Source organism: Vigna unguiculata, chromosome 7 (genome assembly GCF_037176805.1).
Source record: "Vigna unguiculata cultivar grain cowpea cultivar isolate G323 ecotype 2 chromosome 7, ASM3717680v1, whole genome shotgun sequence".
In the NCBI taxonomy this organism is placed as follows: domain Eukaryota; kingdom Viridiplantae; phylum Streptophyta; class Magnoliopsida; order Fabales; family Fabaceae; genus Vigna; species Vigna unguiculata.
In genome coordinates this window covers 9720604-9738091 of record NC_140798.1, presented here as the reverse complement: position 1 = coordinate 9738091, position 17488 = coordinate 9720604, and the positions used below count along the sequence as shown (strand labels likewise).

The following is a 17488-nucleotide window of genomic DNA, read 5'->3' as shown; positions in this document are numbered from 1 at the left end:
TTTACTTTGAATATTTGTTTTACACGATAATTGTTTGAATTTATATGTAGGCTCTATTCATACCCCCCCCCCTACACCTTCTAGAGCAACCCTACAACAACACTTCCTTAGTCCCAGTTTCATTTCTTAGTGATTCCGAAAGCAACAACTTACTACTTGTTGTATTATAGAGGCTAAGTATAGAAGTTTTTGCTCTAACTTCCAATAAAATGTTAAATTAGATATGACCAATATCCTCAAAACCAAGAGGGGTAGTGGGGTTGAATTGGTTATGTTCAAAAATACCTCTTTTTTTAATTTAGTTTTTTATTTTCAAAATTGTTTAAGACTATCAACAAGGTGTATATGAAGTTGATGATTTGGATTCTTAATACAATATCAAGGATAATAAAGGAAAGACTAAGATCACAAAACACAAAAAATTATATTAGTTCTAATTAAACATATCTACATCCAGTTTTAATCCAGCAACCTTAGCTAGAGATTTTCTCTACAATATTAAAAAGAATATTTTAAGAATTCACCTATGCTATATCTACACATATGATACTTTAGAAACTTGAAACACTTCAAGAATTTCTACTCAAGACAATGCTTCACACAATTGCCTAACTCTATCACTTTCTTAGTGAAATGAACCCACTAGAATAGAAAGTGTGCACAGAGAAATTTAGAACAACTACACCTAATATGTGTTGATGAATAACTTAAACCTAAGTCAAGTCAAGATACACTTGAATCAACATGATCTTGATTTATCTTGATGTTTTCCAAAAGTCGCGTAAGATATGCTCCAAGAAGCTCCAATCTTTCTTGCTCGGTGTTTATATAAGAATGAACGTTTTAAAGTGAAAACCAATTTCTGACAAATTTAATCGATTACATTAATATGGTAATTGCTTTAGTTGTGTTTCCCTTGAAAAAACTAAGTCTCACTAGAATAATCCATTATATTAATGTTCTAATCGATTAATTTTACATAACATGATATTTTCTTAGTTAATACATTATCTAATCTATTAGATTTTTTTTCCTATTTGATTATTTTATTCATCAAGTGAGTTATTGTTGGACTGATGAAAATAACATGTCTTGAAAAGTTTCACATCAGCTAGGATAACCAAGGGGTGGGTGTTAATGACTATATAATGGACTTTAAGTCTAAGATGTTCCTTGCCCTGAGTCAAAGACACTTCAAGCTTATATTTGACACTTCAAGCTTGTGAGGTTTGGGTTAAATTATTACTTTTGAGAGTGTGGATGTACTCAAGGTCAAAGGGCATGCGAGAGTAGTCTATGTATTTTCTTGTGTTTATTTTAGTTCTCTATTAATAAATTGATTCTCGAGAGGTTTTCCCAATAGTGGTATCAGAGCTATGATTCGATAGGATTTTTTCTTAGTATGCTTTGTGGTTGCAGCGTAGTCTGATCTTCCACATCAAAAAAGATTAATTTTGTGTTGTTGGAGAATCATCCTTGGTTGTTGAAGTTACAAGGATAAATTTAATGGAAGGATCATTGCCAGTGTTGTTTTGACACGATGAATTTGCAGTTGGGTTCGTGGTAGTGCAAGGACTATGAGTCGTGTTGGATCTGTAGTGGAGTTCGTGTGTGGCGAGATGCTCTTGGATTTGCGGAGGACATCACAATTGGTGCTCGCATGGCTCGGTGAGTGATATACGATAAATATTTGATATGTGTGAGTCATGGTTTGCAGCATGTGCGTGGAGGAAGTGCTCTACGATTTACATATCGGTTTCGACAAGAGTCAATGGAGGTGCTACGCCGGAAGGTGTTGCATCTTTGGCGAAGGAGTTAGACGACATGGTGGCTGTGAAGTGCGGACGTTCGATCTGTGGCTTTTCGCAATGTTAGGTGGTTTTGCGTCGTGGGTAGCAGCATGGTTTTGAGGGTGTATGGTGTTTATGCACGGGCATTGGCTAATATATATGCAAGGTGTGTGTGGTGATTATACACAGACATTGATGCATGGTGCATGGAAATTCTTGGGATGACTTAATTCAGAGTGGAAATTCTTGGAATGGTTTGATTCCAAGTGGAAATTCTTAGGATGGCTTGATTCCAAGTAGAAATTCTTGGGATGGTATGATTCCAAGTTGAAATTCTTCAGATGGTTTAATTCCAAGTGAAAATTCTTGGGATGGTTTGATTCCGAGTGGAAATTCTTGAGATGGTTTGATTCCAAGTGAAAATTCTTGGGATGGTTTGATTCCAAGTGAAAATTCTTGGGATTGTTTGATTCCAAGTGAAAATTCTCGAAACGACTTAATTCCAAGTGATACTTCTTATGGTGGGGTACAATTGCTGGTATAGGCAATGAAGATGTGTTTATTTTATTCAGGGTGGAGAATGTTGGGCTGATGAAAATAATGTCTTGAAAAGTTCTACATCGCATAGGATAACCAAGGGATGGGTGTTAGTGACTATATAATGGACTCTAAATCCATGATGTTTCTTGCCTCGAGTCAAAGACACTTCAGGCTTGTATTTGACACTCTTTTTATTTCTTATACTCCTATAATAATAGCGTTGTGAGGTTTGAGTTAAATTATTGCTTTGAAGGATATAGATGTATTCGGGGTCAAAGGACATGGAAGAGTTATTTATGTATTTCCTTGTATTTATTTTAGTTCTCTATTAATAAAGTGATTTTCGGAAGTTTTTCCAATAGTTATCATGTAAAGATACACATATTTCGCGCCATTTGGATTCATAAACTATTCAACCTTGATTATATTGATTTTAGTCACACTTTGGCTTTACAACCATTGCGATGCACCACGGAAGGGAAGGGAATGAGGTTTTCGGGTGGGGAGTGGAAGGAAAAAAGGAACAAATTGTATGGTGCGGAGTTGGTGAGTTGGGAGAGAGTGAAAGAAAGAAGTGAGTCTCCGCTGGGTGAAAGTGTGAGGGTTGAGTGCTTCGAGAATAAATATAAGGAGAGAAAATAATTAGGGTTTTACTTAGTCAAATTCAAAGGACATTATGAGGTATTAGCGTATACACAGGCGATGTCGCGTTGTCTGTACGTATTTTTTAAATATACATGACATTATATTAGTAGGTGATGATAATGTAATGTTAATAAGTTAATAAAATTATATTTATTAAAAATAAAGTGAAATATATCATACAAGATGAGAAAATAAAGATTGATAAATAGAGAAAAAGAGAAGAGCATATATAGACGATTTTATAACATAAGTTTATAAAAATAACAGTCAATTTTTAAAAATTTAATAAATAATTATATTTTAAAGAGTAAAATAATATTTTAAAAGGTGGACACAAAAAAGAAAGTCATCTTTATATATTATTATAAATTTAAAAAATTTTGGGGTGCATAAAAAAAAATGTGAAGTGCACGAGCCCCAAAATATTTCTTAACTACACTTCAAGGAATTTTGAGAAATGTCAAAAATATCTCATGCGATTTTGGTGAAAAGACTCCAAATTTAGGTATTATGTTTTGAATGATGTAATTCAAAATTTGTTGTTTAATATTCTATATTACACAATTTGGAGGTAGTTTTTTCACTTCTAGATTAGCTAACCAAGACTTTTTTTTTTTCACTTTTCAATTGGTCTTCAAAAGTTTGTTCTTTTATCAAAGTCCCATATACTTCATGCGGAAGTTTTGTGCTAAAAAACATTAAAAAAGAAATAAATTTCAGATTTAAAATCAAAACCCAAAGCCTAAAATTTTAACTTTGAAATTATGTTTCTTATCACTCAATCTGGAATCTTCCTAACCAAAGTGCACTACGAAATTACATAAATATATATTTTCTTTACATTTTCCACATACCTAAAAGCACATAAAGAAATCATAAATGCGAGAAGAAAGAATCTCAACTCCATTTTCTTTTTAGTTGAGATATATGGACATAGGTGAACATACTTTTCCATTGAATTTACAAGATACGTCATCTTTTGAAATTTACATAATTGTATTAAATATTACATTATATCACTCACACATACAAGAGATATAGGTTATAATTTAGTCATGATATCTTATGTAGATACTCAATAGTTCATATTTATTATCTTTACAATCATTATCTATATATCCAAGAAGTTAATAAATATAGTATATCATCACATAGAGTCCTCACTCAATTCTCTATAATCATTCTATACTTTCATCTTACAACTCATCACTTTTTTACCATGATACACCAACTCGACCCTTGAAAGTGTTAGTACTTCCACTTCGGAATCAATTTGTCTAAATTCGATTAAAAAATTTGGTGCGCACTATGAAACTCAGGTAAAACTTTTTCCGACCATATTATATATAGTTCTTATGTGAAGCCAAACACAGGCATTTACGTCATCATACCAAGAGATGTTACCCAATATTGCCAACAAATTGGAGGCTTTTACCCCAAAGAAATGAGGAGAACCTCCAACATGTGATCGTTGTGCATGCAAAACCAATTTAATAAAGATATGAAGCTCTTGCATAATCAACATTGTGACAAGCTTCAAGCTCTCAACAATAGACTCAACACACTCGATAGAGTCCATTTTATCGAATTATCAAAATCAAAGCCACAAGCATGAGCTCAACATTTTGAGTGAGTAGTTGAATCTCATTCAACCCAACCAAGCACAAACAAGAAAGGGACTAAGCAACTTTGAACTATGAGTCTCGTTGACACACCTCAATGCAACGAACTTTGGCAAAGTATCAAAGTTGTGATGACATATAAGCCGCAACTCTAGACACATTGAAAGACCTTGTTAAAATGCCTTGCTTAGACAATAGTCTAAGCAAATGGTAGAGTCTTGTTAGAATCTTTCAACGAGACTACAAGCTGGAGACAACTGACCTAGTATAAAAACTCGTAACAGGCAAACCACCCGTTAAGAACTACTAGTAGACCAACTTGGCCTGTCCCTCCTAATCAAGCACTTATGAAGCATCTACTTAGAGAGAGTCTCGAGCATGTGATCAACAAATGTCTTTCAAATTTATACCTACACCTCCATTGAACAAATCCATGTAAGATCATGAGCATCCAGATCCCAAAATGGATTGCAATCAATATTAAAGAGTATGACATGTCAATTGATCCAAATGGCCATATTAAAGCTTAATAGGTCGAGGCCAACCTATTTTCATAAGACTTAGGAGTACATTATTGACTATTCACAACCACTTTTATGGGATTACCCTTGGAATGGTATTACTCCGTCCACCCAAATTCCATTTATTCATTCAGTATATTTTGTATTATCTTCACAACTTTGTTTGTTGATTGCAACCCTGTGATGGCCTCATCAACCTCCCTTCAATACATCATTTAAAGAGATCCCAAAAATCACTCCAGCAATACATGGACTGCTCCACCAATATCACTAGTCAATTCCCGACTTACACCAAACATAAGTGATGCATAATTTGCTATGTGGACTACTCCTAGGCATATTTTTGGATTCTTTGTATGTTGACCTCCCAAAAATTTGGACGAACTTTGAATTTAAGCTACTTAGTACATCAATATCAAAGAAAACTCTACTAAGAGTAAGCAAGAAAGAAAAACTATGCCCTATGCTTTCAAATAAGGACAAGGTAGAGAATGTGATAGTTATACTCCCTTAAATGTTAGCCAAGATGTCATCTTTCAGGAAGCCTACACCCTCAAGCTTATCTGACTTCCTCAGCCTAAACAGACACACTAGTTTGTTGATCCCTACAAGTGTTGCAGCTAACACCAAAATCAGGGACACACAACTAAGGAATGTTGCAAGGTGAAGGACCCCATTGAAGAAATCATCAGGTCTTGGGTCCTAACTCGCTTTGTTTAAAATAAGTAGACCATACATGGTTGAGTATGAGGTTCAGGCAAAGGAAGACCAAGTCAGGGTATAGATTTTCACGATCTATTCTAAGGAGAAGGTTGGAGATAGCAATCGTAAGAACTCCTTACTCAACTAGAGCAACCAAAAGAGGAACCACAACATGGGTTCAAAGAAGTATTCACAATATCATTGAAGTATTTGTGGGAGGTTGTAGTTCTAAGTTGGCACAAAAATGATATCCCTAAAGTATTAACTGGGTGGGTCAATTTCCCATTTTATCCTTACCACTCATTCTTTTCACTAATAAAGAGTTTTTACACAACTAAGGAATGTTGCAAGGTGAAGGACCCCATTGAAGAAATCATCAGGTCTTGGGTCCTAACTCGCTTTGTTTAAAATAAGTAGACCATACATGGTTGAGTATGAGGTTCGGGCGAAGGAAGACCAAGTCAGGGTATAGATTTTCACGATCTATTCTAAGGAGAAGGTTGGAGATAGCAATCATAAGAACTCCTTACTCAACTAGAGCAACCAAAAGAGGAACCACAACATGGGTTCAAAGAAGTATTCACAATATCACTGAAGTATTTGTGGGAGGTTGTAGTTCTAAGTTGGCACAAAAATGATATCCCCAAAGTATTAACTGGGTGGGTCAATTTCCCATTTTATCCTTACCACTCATTCTTTTCACTAATAAAGAGTTTTTACCAACGACCCCAAACAATATGATTTAGTTGTTATTGCCACTATAGCAAATTGGCAGGTGAACAAAGGTCCCCATTGATCAGGGAGTTTGATTATTGGTCAACCATTTAGAAGCTTGACGTTCCCTTGATCCTTATTCAATCTTACCCAGACCCATGGTTAGGATTCTCTAAATTCAGGAGAAAGTGAGTACATAATTAAGGTTATGTCAATCTACTCATGACCTTCAAGACACCTAAAGCATATTGGACATTAACAATTTGGTATATTTTGGTGTATGTAGATACTTTCATATAACATCCTCATAGAGAAAAGGACCCTAAATAAGTTGGAAGGCATTGTGTCCATGCCACACATGGAAATGAAATTTTGTGTTGAGGACGACACAATCACTATAGTAAAGGTCATCCTAAAGAAGTTTGGGAATGTTATGCACTAAGCCTAGAAGTTTTCTCTTACTCCTTGAAAGCCTCAACAATACAACCAAACAGACGAGATCTTAGACTTACAAGAACTAGATATGGCCAATGAAAGGTCCAAAACAAGCAATGTCTGCGCATTGAGAAGGTAACCCCCACATTCTTCTTCTGTTAAAGAGTTAGATCTTAAACCCACCACTTAGGAGTTAGACCTTGACCCAAGAGCTGAGTTTGAAAAGGACAGACCTACCTCTAATAAACCAATGGATCTTCAGTTAGGTTACTAGTTGACTCAATGCACAAAGATAGACAATACTTGGTCAAGGTGAGTGTTTAAGCACCTTTACGTCTATTCTTTTCCTCAATAGAAATGAGGTATTTAACCCTCGATTTGATCAGGTCTTTACTGGTATAATAGGATTCAAAGGGTGTTATCAGCATAAAAAAAGAGATGCCTTTGAGAATCGACCAACAGCATTTCAATTTGAAAATTTCGTTCTTAAAATTTTGAAAGAAAGAAAAGGTATACATAGTGAATAAAGGTCAATGTTAAGCATCGTTTAAAAATACATAATCGACCTTCGAACCCTACTTTAGTTGATAAAAATACATAAATATTTTTATAGTTGGCTTTATTTAGATGTATTGGCAAACAATTTGTTAGGCCCTTAAAAAGGTCCAATTATTAGAGTGAATCCTACACTCAAAAAGGATAAAGGAAAAAGGATATCAAGGTCTCTGAAAAAAATTCATATTCGAATGTGAAGTCCCATTAGGTCGTGGCTTTAGAAAGGCCATATCAACCTTATCATGTGTTTGGACTTCTATGAACTCGACTACATTATCTAAGCACACTCACTAAAAGAACATACGAAATCTTCAACACTTAGGAAATAACTTCCACAGTACCCAAAAGTACTCAAGATCGTAATTAGGAGAAATTGATGTTTCCTCCTCTTTTTTGTGAGACCTTTCTCAACCTCTTCTAATGGTTTTGCTTAAAAAACGCTTTACGTTTACCCTTCTAATGGTTTGCTTAAAAAGGCTTTACGTTTACCCTTAGAGGAAACAATCTCTTTACCGTGAGACCGAAAACAACCATCATAACGTTGGTGGGAGGAGGATGGGAATGTTCCTATGTGGAATCCTCCAAGGATACAAAGTTAGCACGAGTCATCTCCACCCATGACAATAACCTCTCAGCTAACGAGAAGTCTACTAGCATTGGAAGAATTAAAAGGGAGCAACGATGATGAGAACCGAAAAATTAGTAAGAAAAATTGGAAGGAGAGAAGATTATAGAGAATGAATATCAATGAAAATGTTTACATAATATTCAACTTATAGAGTAGAATACATACATGTATATATATATATATAGAGATATATATATATATATATAGAGAGAGAGAGAGAGAGACAAACACGTGTATTGCCCTGTCGGACCAGTTCAATGAGTAAACATCAAATATCCCATTATTTCTCTGCATCCTATTAGATACTTGCTTGTTTTGATGACAGTAAAAGTCACCATAATAAGTTTCAAAAAATCATTTTGATAGACGATACAGGGCATGAAATTCACTCAAATAAATTATAAGTAATAAATTACTATAAATTCAAATAAAACTAAGCTCTCTCAAATGTGCTTTAAAAATCTTTTTTGATGTCCAAATAAATGGTTCCACTTTCAAACAGGCTTTTACCACAAGAATAGTAAATCCACAGGAAGCCTGACTTTCAGACAGAAAGTAAGTACATAAATTAGCAACATTGTTCATAATTCAAGCAAAGAAGGCAAAGGTAGGTCTAACTGTAAAGATCATCTTCATCAGCTCCACCAGTGCTTGCAAAAGGGTCGGATGCAGCACCAGCACCCGCACCACCAGCGCTGGTATCTGAAAACCTGAACTCAGATCCAAACCCTCTTGACTGCTGCAATGTCTGCGCAAAGGCCTGGTACTTGCGAATGTCAGCATCACTTACACTCCTTCGTGCATATTTCATTGACTCCTCAAAATGAGCTGCCTTGATTTCAGCTACCTCTTCCTCTTCAATATCCTCTTCCATTGCCTCGGGGTTATCTCTTTTCCTCCTCTCTTTCTCAATGTCCTGTCAAGATAATAGTTCAACAAATTGCCTTCAATCTAAACGCCGATAAAAACATTTTTAAAATTGATAATAAAATTATTGAAAAGGCTTGTTTTAACTGTCTAATATTATTTGTAATTTATCGAAAAACGTGAGACTAATTAAACTAACACAATTTATTATTTCTAATAAATTTCAACCTATACTGAAAACTATTCAAAATTTCTCACATATTCTTTAATTGTCATTGCCAATGCATAGTAATCAATAAATAACACAGAAAAAGGTATCCTCCAAAGTTTACCTTCTCAATGTTCTCTCTTATAGCATACTTGCATGCACGCTGGCAAATTTCAGTAATATCTGCACCACTGAAGCCCTGAGTATACTTGGCAAGAGCTCTAAGGTCAACATCTTTTGAAACAGGAGATTTTCTCAAACAAGCTTTAAATATCTGATGACGGGAATCCTCATCTGGGAGTGGGATATAAATCAATTGATCCAGACGGCCCGGTCGCAGAAGAGCAGGATCTATAATGTCTGGTCGATTAGTGGCCCCAATGATGAACACAGTTTTCTTTGCCGACATACCATCCATCTCTGTAAGCAATTGATTCAAAACCCTGTCAGCAGCACCACCAGCATCTCCTACACTGCTCCCCCTCTGCAAGATTAAAAACACGCAAGTTTTCAAAACAACTGTCAAGAGAAGACAATTAGAGTAGTCTTACAACTAATTATCTGTGATATAATTTATTTAAATGCAGTAATATCTTAGATACCAGTAACTTTAGCAGATGTCAAGCCTTAGCTTACAGTATGGTACAAACCTGAGTTGCAATGGAGTCAAGTTCATCAAAGAATAGAACACATGGAGCAGAACCACGAGCTTTATCAAAAATTTCCCTCACATTAGCCTCACTTTCTCCAAACCACATGGTAAGTAGCTCTGGACCTTTGACACTGATGAAGTTCGCCTGGCATTCATTGGCAATAGCCTTTGCCAAAAGGGTTTTACCACAACCGGGAGGCCCATAGAAAAGAACTCCCTTTGAAGGTGACATTCCAAACTTCTCAAATTTCTCGGGGTGTTCCACTGGATATTGAACAGTCTGAGAAAAAGAAAATTAATTATAGCCAATATTCAAAGGAGAGAAAAAAAATGCAGAGATATATCTCGATGCAGTAGCTCATCTTACCTCTTGAAGTTCTCTCTTCACATTTTCAAGACCACCAATATCTTCCCAGCTGACATTGGGCACTTCAACAACCTAACCCATTAACAAAAACAATGTTTGCACATTAAAGTTTGAATGGTGTGATCACACGATTGTCAACCAATAAGGAAAGAACAAAAGGACACAAAACTGCGAGAAAGTAGTAAAATACTTACCGTTTCTCGGAGAGCAGAAGGATTGCTTGTTCCAAGAGCAGTCTGGAAATGCTCATTTGAAACTGCCATTGAGTTCAGTATCTCAGCATCAATGGACTCATCCTCCAAGTCAATGACGTCCATTTTCTCTCTGATGCATTGAAGAGCGGCTTCAGTACACAAAGCAGCAAGATCAGCACCAACATATCCATGAGTGTCCTTAGCAATCCTTTCTAAATCAACCTGCAAATTATACATCGGACATAGTTCTCATATCTCAAATATTCATATCAAACCACAACGAAAGGGAGAAAGAATTAAATCTTACATCCTCAGAAAGCTTCATATTTTTTGTGTGTATACGAAGAACCTCAAGGCGTCCAACCTCATCTGGAACGCCAATATCTATCTCCCGATCAAACCTACCAAACCTCCTAAGGGCAGGGTCAATGCTATTGGGACGATTTGTGGCTCCAATAACAATTACATGGGCACGTGATTTAAGACCATCCATGAGAGTCAAGAGCTGGGAAACAATTCTCCTCTCAACTTCCCCATGAGTCTTCTCCCTCTTTGGAGCTATCGAATCTATCTCATCAATGAAGATAATGGAGGGTGCATTCTTCTCGGCTTCCTCAAAAGCCTTCCTGAGATTGCTTTCACTCTCACCAGCCAATTTTGACATGATCTCAGGACCATTAATGCAGAAAAAGAAGGCTCCGGTTTCATTTGCAACAGCGCGAGCAATCAAAGTCTTACCAGACCCAGGGGGTCCATATAGCAGAATTCCCTTAGGTGGCTTAACACCGATAGATTTGAACAACTGTGGATGCCTCAATGGCAGTTCCACCAGTTCCCTAATCTGTGCCATCTGCTTTCTAACACCACCAACATCATCATAACCAACTTCGTCTAAACGATTCTCATCTTCCCTTTTAACAGGCTCTCCCTCACAGAAGATCTCGGTGTCAGGAGCAACAACACAATACTCTGCAGGATCGGTTTCAATAACCTTGAACTCCACACTTCTCATCCCTCCTCTTACAAGGAACAAATCACCTTTCCTCACTGGTCTATATGCCTCGAGAAAATAAGCTGAAAAAGTAAAACTGGACTTAATGCACAGTTGAGTTAACTTATTTCTAGAAATACAATTACTTGATTAAGCACCATCCTCACAAAGCTTCTAAATGAACAAAAAAGACCACTCCCTCACAGTTTGCAGATATGCCAAGCCCCGCACTCTTGGGCCTCACTAACCAACTTACATGCTCAGTATTCACAACAAACAATACATATCAAACATGTTAGATTCAAAGAAGAGATTAGCTTCATCAATTGTTCCCTAAGCATTACATATTAAAAGCTAATTGTGATAAACTTCTCCACAAGCCATCAGTTCTTTATTAAAACCCTGCTTGGCTTACCTAGTGCCCTCGATTCATATTATCTTTTTAATTAAGAGAAAAGTTCATCCACACAGAATCTAAGACCAACAATGTTAAGAATGATATAAGGATTGCCAAAATATGGTATCAAAAAAGAGTATGTAGTTGCACTCACGCTTCAAGTAAGCATCAAAAAGATTCCCAGTAACGCCCTCAATGGTGTCATCGACGGGAAGAATGTGCACTCTCTTTCCGTACTTAACATCAGGGCACGCGTGAACGGAAACAACGTCACCGAGTCTAACCCTAAGGTTACTCCTGACGACCTTGTTCATCCGTATCTTGGGCTCCTCACAGGTATCATCGGCAAGGGCAATACAGACGGTATCCTTCCTCTTCTTGCCCTAAACCACAAAAAACAAGACAAATTTTGGTTATTAGAAAAAGTGGACTAAAATCCAAAGTAAAAACCCCTTGGGTTGTTCGTTCACCTTGAGAAGAATTGTGTCTCCGCGGAAAAGCTGGAGCTTATCCATGGTGTCAGGGTGGAGCGCGACGACGGAGTTGTCATCGTTTACGGCTTCGTCAACGACGAGTCGGTTGGGCGCCTTCTTGCGCTCCAAGATCGCGGTACTGAAATCTCTCTTTGTTCCCTTACTGAAGAAAGAAGAAAATAGAATGAATTAGATTTCGAATCTGTGGGAAGAGAAATTAATCGATCGAATTCTTGAGATCTGAGGAGAAAGCAGAAGCTTACGCATCGGAGGACTCGGGTTGGTTCGCCATGGAATTGAAGAGAGTTGAAAGAGAATGGGAAAACAGAGGGATCTGAAATTGGGAACTTTGGTAGGTCACTGGATATTTATAAAGCGGGTAATTGGGTAAGCTTCTTTTCTTCTCGCCCAAGAAGCCTGGGGTATATTTTAAATTTCAAAGTGTTTTATATTTATTATTTTATTATTAAATATTAAATTAGTTATTTGATTTGAATCAAGTATTTAAGAATATGAAGAAATATAATAAAAAAAAATATTATTTAAGAATTTTAAATTTTCTATAATATTTAAGATTTTTCTAACTCGATAATATGTTTCTTTCTGTTTTGAACATCAGGTAAAATTAACTGATCGAACTGATTGTGTAATTGATTTCAAATTTAAAATAATCACAACACAAGTATAAGGAAGAACAGCTCAAAAAGTAATGAAAAATATAAGTGAGCGAGTGTCTCATTAATGGGATAATGAATTTTATTATCATAATAATTCTGTATATTATAGAAAATTTGAGATATTTTTTAGAACTTCAAAATAACTTAAAAACCGGTGAAGATGGAACTCAGTAAGAATATTTTAAAAATATATTATTTTAACTTCTTAGAAAAAACATAGAATATTTGTCATGATGTACATTTAAACTTACTAATACTAATAAAATATAGATGAATATTATATTTTTATTTTATTTCATTTTATTTAAAAATCAAAATGAATTGAATATGAAACTAATTCAATGAGTTAATAAAATTATTGAAGATTTATTTGGTTATTAATAAGATAATAAATTATGATATAATAAGGATATGATATATAAATGCAAGATAGTTAAAATTTTAATTTTGCTGTTAATTGTTCTGGTTAGATCAAGATGTATTTAGAATTTTACGTGTTTTTATGTCTTCTTACTTTTCACGTCGATATGACTTCTACCAAGTATGTCGATACGTCCTCTTTCTCGGTGTGACTTGGATGTCCTCGGTAGTGACTAGTAATGTTGTAATAAATGAATCTATTGACATATCTCGTGAACAATGATTATATATAGTACCTATATGGGCCCTGTTTATTAAGCCTAGGGTCTATAGGTTTACCTTGTTTAAGGGTTTTTTAACTTGCTCAATTACCTTTAATCCACCATTATTTAGTTATGATTTATCATGTTGCCTATGTTGTGGTGTTGGTTGAGGTGCCTTCTGCCCTATGATTCATGTTGACATGTAGGTTGAGGTGTCCTTCTCCTCAACCTACTAGTACATTAGTGCCTCAAGGTTATGGCATCTTAGCCAAAAGTCTTATAGTAAGTGATGCAAGAAAATTTCCTTTATCTTGATGTGTTAGGCCCTCCTAGGTAAGGATGTAAAAACAAGCCAACACGACCTGTTTTAGCCTTATATCTACTGATGGCTCAATAAAAAATCGGGTCAGGTCAGGCTAGTCCGCACCATTAAAATGGGTTGAAGAATCAAACTCGTCCTACAATTGGGTGTGTTGGCAGGTTAACCTGCCAAATTTGAAGAAACCCTAATCCAATGTAGAAACCCTAATCTAGTGGCGGTGGGATCAACGACAGAAACCCTAGGCCATTGTATTCTCACCTCCATCCTCTTCACCACTCACGCAAAAAGTCGAAACATGCAAAAATCTTAATCCAACAAAAAATCTCAATCAAGGCTACCGTGGGTCACCTTATCATTGTGAAGTCTCCTCTCCTAATTTCGTTCTCCTTCGCATCGTGTAGTGTGGCGTGGTGTGTAATGTCACGCACGCCTCCTCTTTTGATCTCACGTGCTAGTTAGGGGTGGCAATGCGGGCTGATCTGGCCCGTTTAGGCCCGACCCGCATTTGTCCCGCACAATACGGGTCGGCCCGCCTCGCCCCGCATTTTAAATGCAGGCTAAAATGTTTGGCAGGCCCCGCATAATTGCAGGCTCGCAGGCCAGCTCGTGTTTTTTTAAAATTCTTATGATAAAACTTTAAATGTTTAAAAAATTGGGAAACTTTAAGAAGTTCACAAAATTATGCAAACATTTTGGGGGAGTTTGATGATAAATTGATAATTTAACATTTTTATCATGTTTGCACTATGACATACACAATCTATTCTTTAAATTTTAGCATCGTAAAAAATACATAATACTTGTATTTTTTTAGTCATATAAGAATTTGAAACGTTAATGTAGGAATCCATAAAAAGAGTAACTGATGTACACAAGTGCAAATTTTTATTTTTTTATTTTTTATTATTTTTTTATTTATGCGGGCTTGCGGGCCAGCCCGTGCAGGCTGCAGGCCAATGCGGGTATACGGGTTCACTATCCTAGCCCGCCCCGTGTTATTTTTGCGGGCCTGTGTGCAGGCCCAACGGGCCAGGCCCATATTTCCACCCCTAGTGCTAGTGGTGGTCACTCACGTGCTAGTGGTTGCTTGTATGGTGGTCGTTGCTTGCGACATGTTTGTGTATGGTGGTGGTTGCTCGCTAGTTGCGTGGTGTTGTGTGGGTTATGACTTTGTGAGTGTGTGGTCTGTATTTTTATTTTAAGCTATAGGCCCTCACCCACCCAATCTAATGTATGTATGTGTGAGAGTATATGCAACATGGCTTTTGTTATTTTAAATGAGTTTCGGGTTGGCCAGCTTGATCTACGAGTTGGCCTGATAGGTTGGCGGACTATGCGAGTCGGGCTATTTTGGGTAGACGACTTAAAATGTATGACTTGGTCCGCCTATTTTATATTGAGTTGGCAGGCTGGCCCTTCGGGCTTGACTCGTTTTGATACCCCTACTTTAGTGCAATATCAGTATAGTAACCCTCTAGTCTTGAAGACCTTAGAGGAGAGCGACAACGATGAAAAAGGCTAAAACAAACCCATCGGATGAGATAAGTGAGGGATAAAGGCTTGGCCCAACATTGTTGGGACGTTACTCCTTTATGGGGAAGAGGATAAGATAATCACTCATGTCCCTTATACCTATATAGATCTAATGATTGGGATATGATGGGGAAATTTTTCAATACCCATACATTTTCTATAAATATGCTCGTGGGACATAATGGGACCACATTTTCTCGCTATGATAATCGAGAAACACCCAACCGCTTCTTGTGGCCTCTGTAAATACGTCCTCATCCTCGTCCTCCTATGATTCTGGTGTTTTGGCTGATAAGGCACTTTTAGAGCAGGTATAGATGTCTTTAGTTGTCTTGTCCAATAGTTTTAGCAATGTAGAGACTACTTCAGTAGATGAAGTCTCGAAGGATTTTCCTCTCGCACTAGGGATGAGTGGGTAGATGGTAGTGTATGGGAGTATTTCTCAAAGTATAAGTGGTTGTCTATGGTTCGTGCTTTTACCAATGTTTACCATGTTTTAGTTGGGGATAGTCCGGATGACGTCGTGTCGTTGAACTGAGTAGGGTTTTAGAGACAATGTTCGTCATGGATTATCCCCATGACTTCTTTATATGTATTCAGTTTTGATAACCAAGTTTCATGTTAGACTTCCCTTTGATGATCTAACAATAGGGGTGCAACGTGTGTTGAACTGAAGTCATGTTTCTTTGCTCCTTATATCTCTTCCTTCAAGAACTTTAAAGATGCCTTCTTTCGAGTTGTTATCATCCCTTGTAGTCATTTTTACTATTTTTTATGACAATAAGCCTAAGTTTCCCCTTTTTTTGTTAGCACAAGCAAGCTTAGTGCAAATATTTGATAAAACAAAGTGCATCAAGATCACATGTTGTTGATGAAGATCTGTTCAAAGATCATGTTTCTATTGTATTAAATCTAGAAATAATATGTTGAATGTGATTATACCGCACCTAGTCAGCCTAGACGAAAAACAACAGACACTTGTCATCCTTTACCGACATAACTATATCGACAAAGGCTGGAGGACTGGTGTACCGCACCTAGTCGGCCTAAGCTGAATAATAGCAAGCACCATATACATGCTAAGGTACTCGGACTAAACCACTAAGAAGCGACATTGATAAAACAAGCTGAAAACAACAATAGCGGTCTAAGCCGTTAAAGGATAACCGGCTTAGGCCGACAACTCCATGAAAACAACCAAGGACTTAGCCAAAAACAGAATGCTCCAATAAAATTCACCAGATCCCCAATAATCGAACTAGGGGCATGGGCTAAGGCCCAAGCTCACCTACGGCCCAAGCAAGGACCCAACCCATGATGTAGCCAGACATAATTAATAATCTATAAATACGCATGGACCCCATGAATTAAAGGTACGTATTCATTACTTCACTAATCACCAGATTTAACTTTTTGAAGAGATTTCGCTGTCTTGAGCTTCAAAGTTCCTTCTGTAGGTAACCCCTCCCGGGTCCAAGCCAACCACTCCGAGATATCTATAAACGATACATATCAACCGGGAAGAAGCCTATTGAAGAGATAGTGGACCAGGGTAAGGTAATACTTGTGTCTGACATATCTTGTTTGTTCTCTGCAGGAACAGTGATGTTTACATGTTGTACCATATTTGTAGGCTATATCACACAGGTTAGATGTCTTGTTAGTCTTAGTGTTTCCTTTTTAATCTGTTAAAGTGAGTTTTAACAGGTTAAAAGTTTTTTGTATATAGTTTCCGGTGTAAATGTATTCAATTAGTTGAATTGTTTTTCAATCGACTAATTTCACTTAAGTCAAGTGAAATCAACAAATTACACAGAAAATTCAACTGATTGATTTCACTTAAGACCATACTATATAAGTTGTGTTTTGGAGAGAAGAGGCACGATTTTGAGTTTTTGAGCACGAAAACATGTCATTCACCACTAGAAAACTCTCTCTATTTGAATCACACGGCTTCAAGGTGAAAATTGAAGATCTTGGTTGATCTTAGAGCCTTTTTGGCTTGGTAGAAGCTTGGAGAACTCAAGTTTTG

At 36.7% G+C, this 17488-nt stretch overlaps 1 protein-coding gene across 1 annotated transcript; it reads right to left on the bottom strand.

Moving 5' to 3' along the window:
- Window positions 1-8574: 8574 nt before the first annotated feature.
- Window positions 8575-12715, bottom strand: LOC114190342 (cell division cycle protein 48 homolog). The gene is made up of 9 exons (XM_028079184.2): window positions 12565-12715; window positions 12299-12464; window positions 11983-12211; window positions 10748-11514; window positions 10441-10662; window positions 10247-10318; window positions 9878-10159; window positions 9352-9711; window positions 8575-9068 (listed from the first exon to the last, which is right to left on the bottom strand). The coding sequence occupies exons 1-9, from the start codon at window positions 12591-12593 to the stop codon at window positions 8766-8768; spliced, it is 2430 nt and encodes an 809-aa protein (XP_027934985.2). The 5' UTR covers window positions 12594-12715; the 3' UTR covers window positions 8575-8765.
- Window positions 12716-17488: the final 4773 nt, after the last annotated feature.

Excerpts from the sequence above, each read along its gene's own strand:
- LOC114190342 (XM_028079184.2), bottom strand. The coding sequence starts at position 12,593 with ATGGCGAACCAACCCGAGTCCTCCGATGC. Across the intron at positions 10,663-10,747 it reads ATATGAAGCTTTCTGAGGAT|GTTGATTTAGAAAGGATTGC; the intron begins GTAAGATTTAAT and ends TATAATTTGCAG. Across the intron at positions 10,319-10,440 it reads CTTCTGCTCTCCGAGAAACG|GTTGTTGAAGTGCCCAATGT; the intron begins GTAAGTATTTTA and ends TTAATGGGTTAG.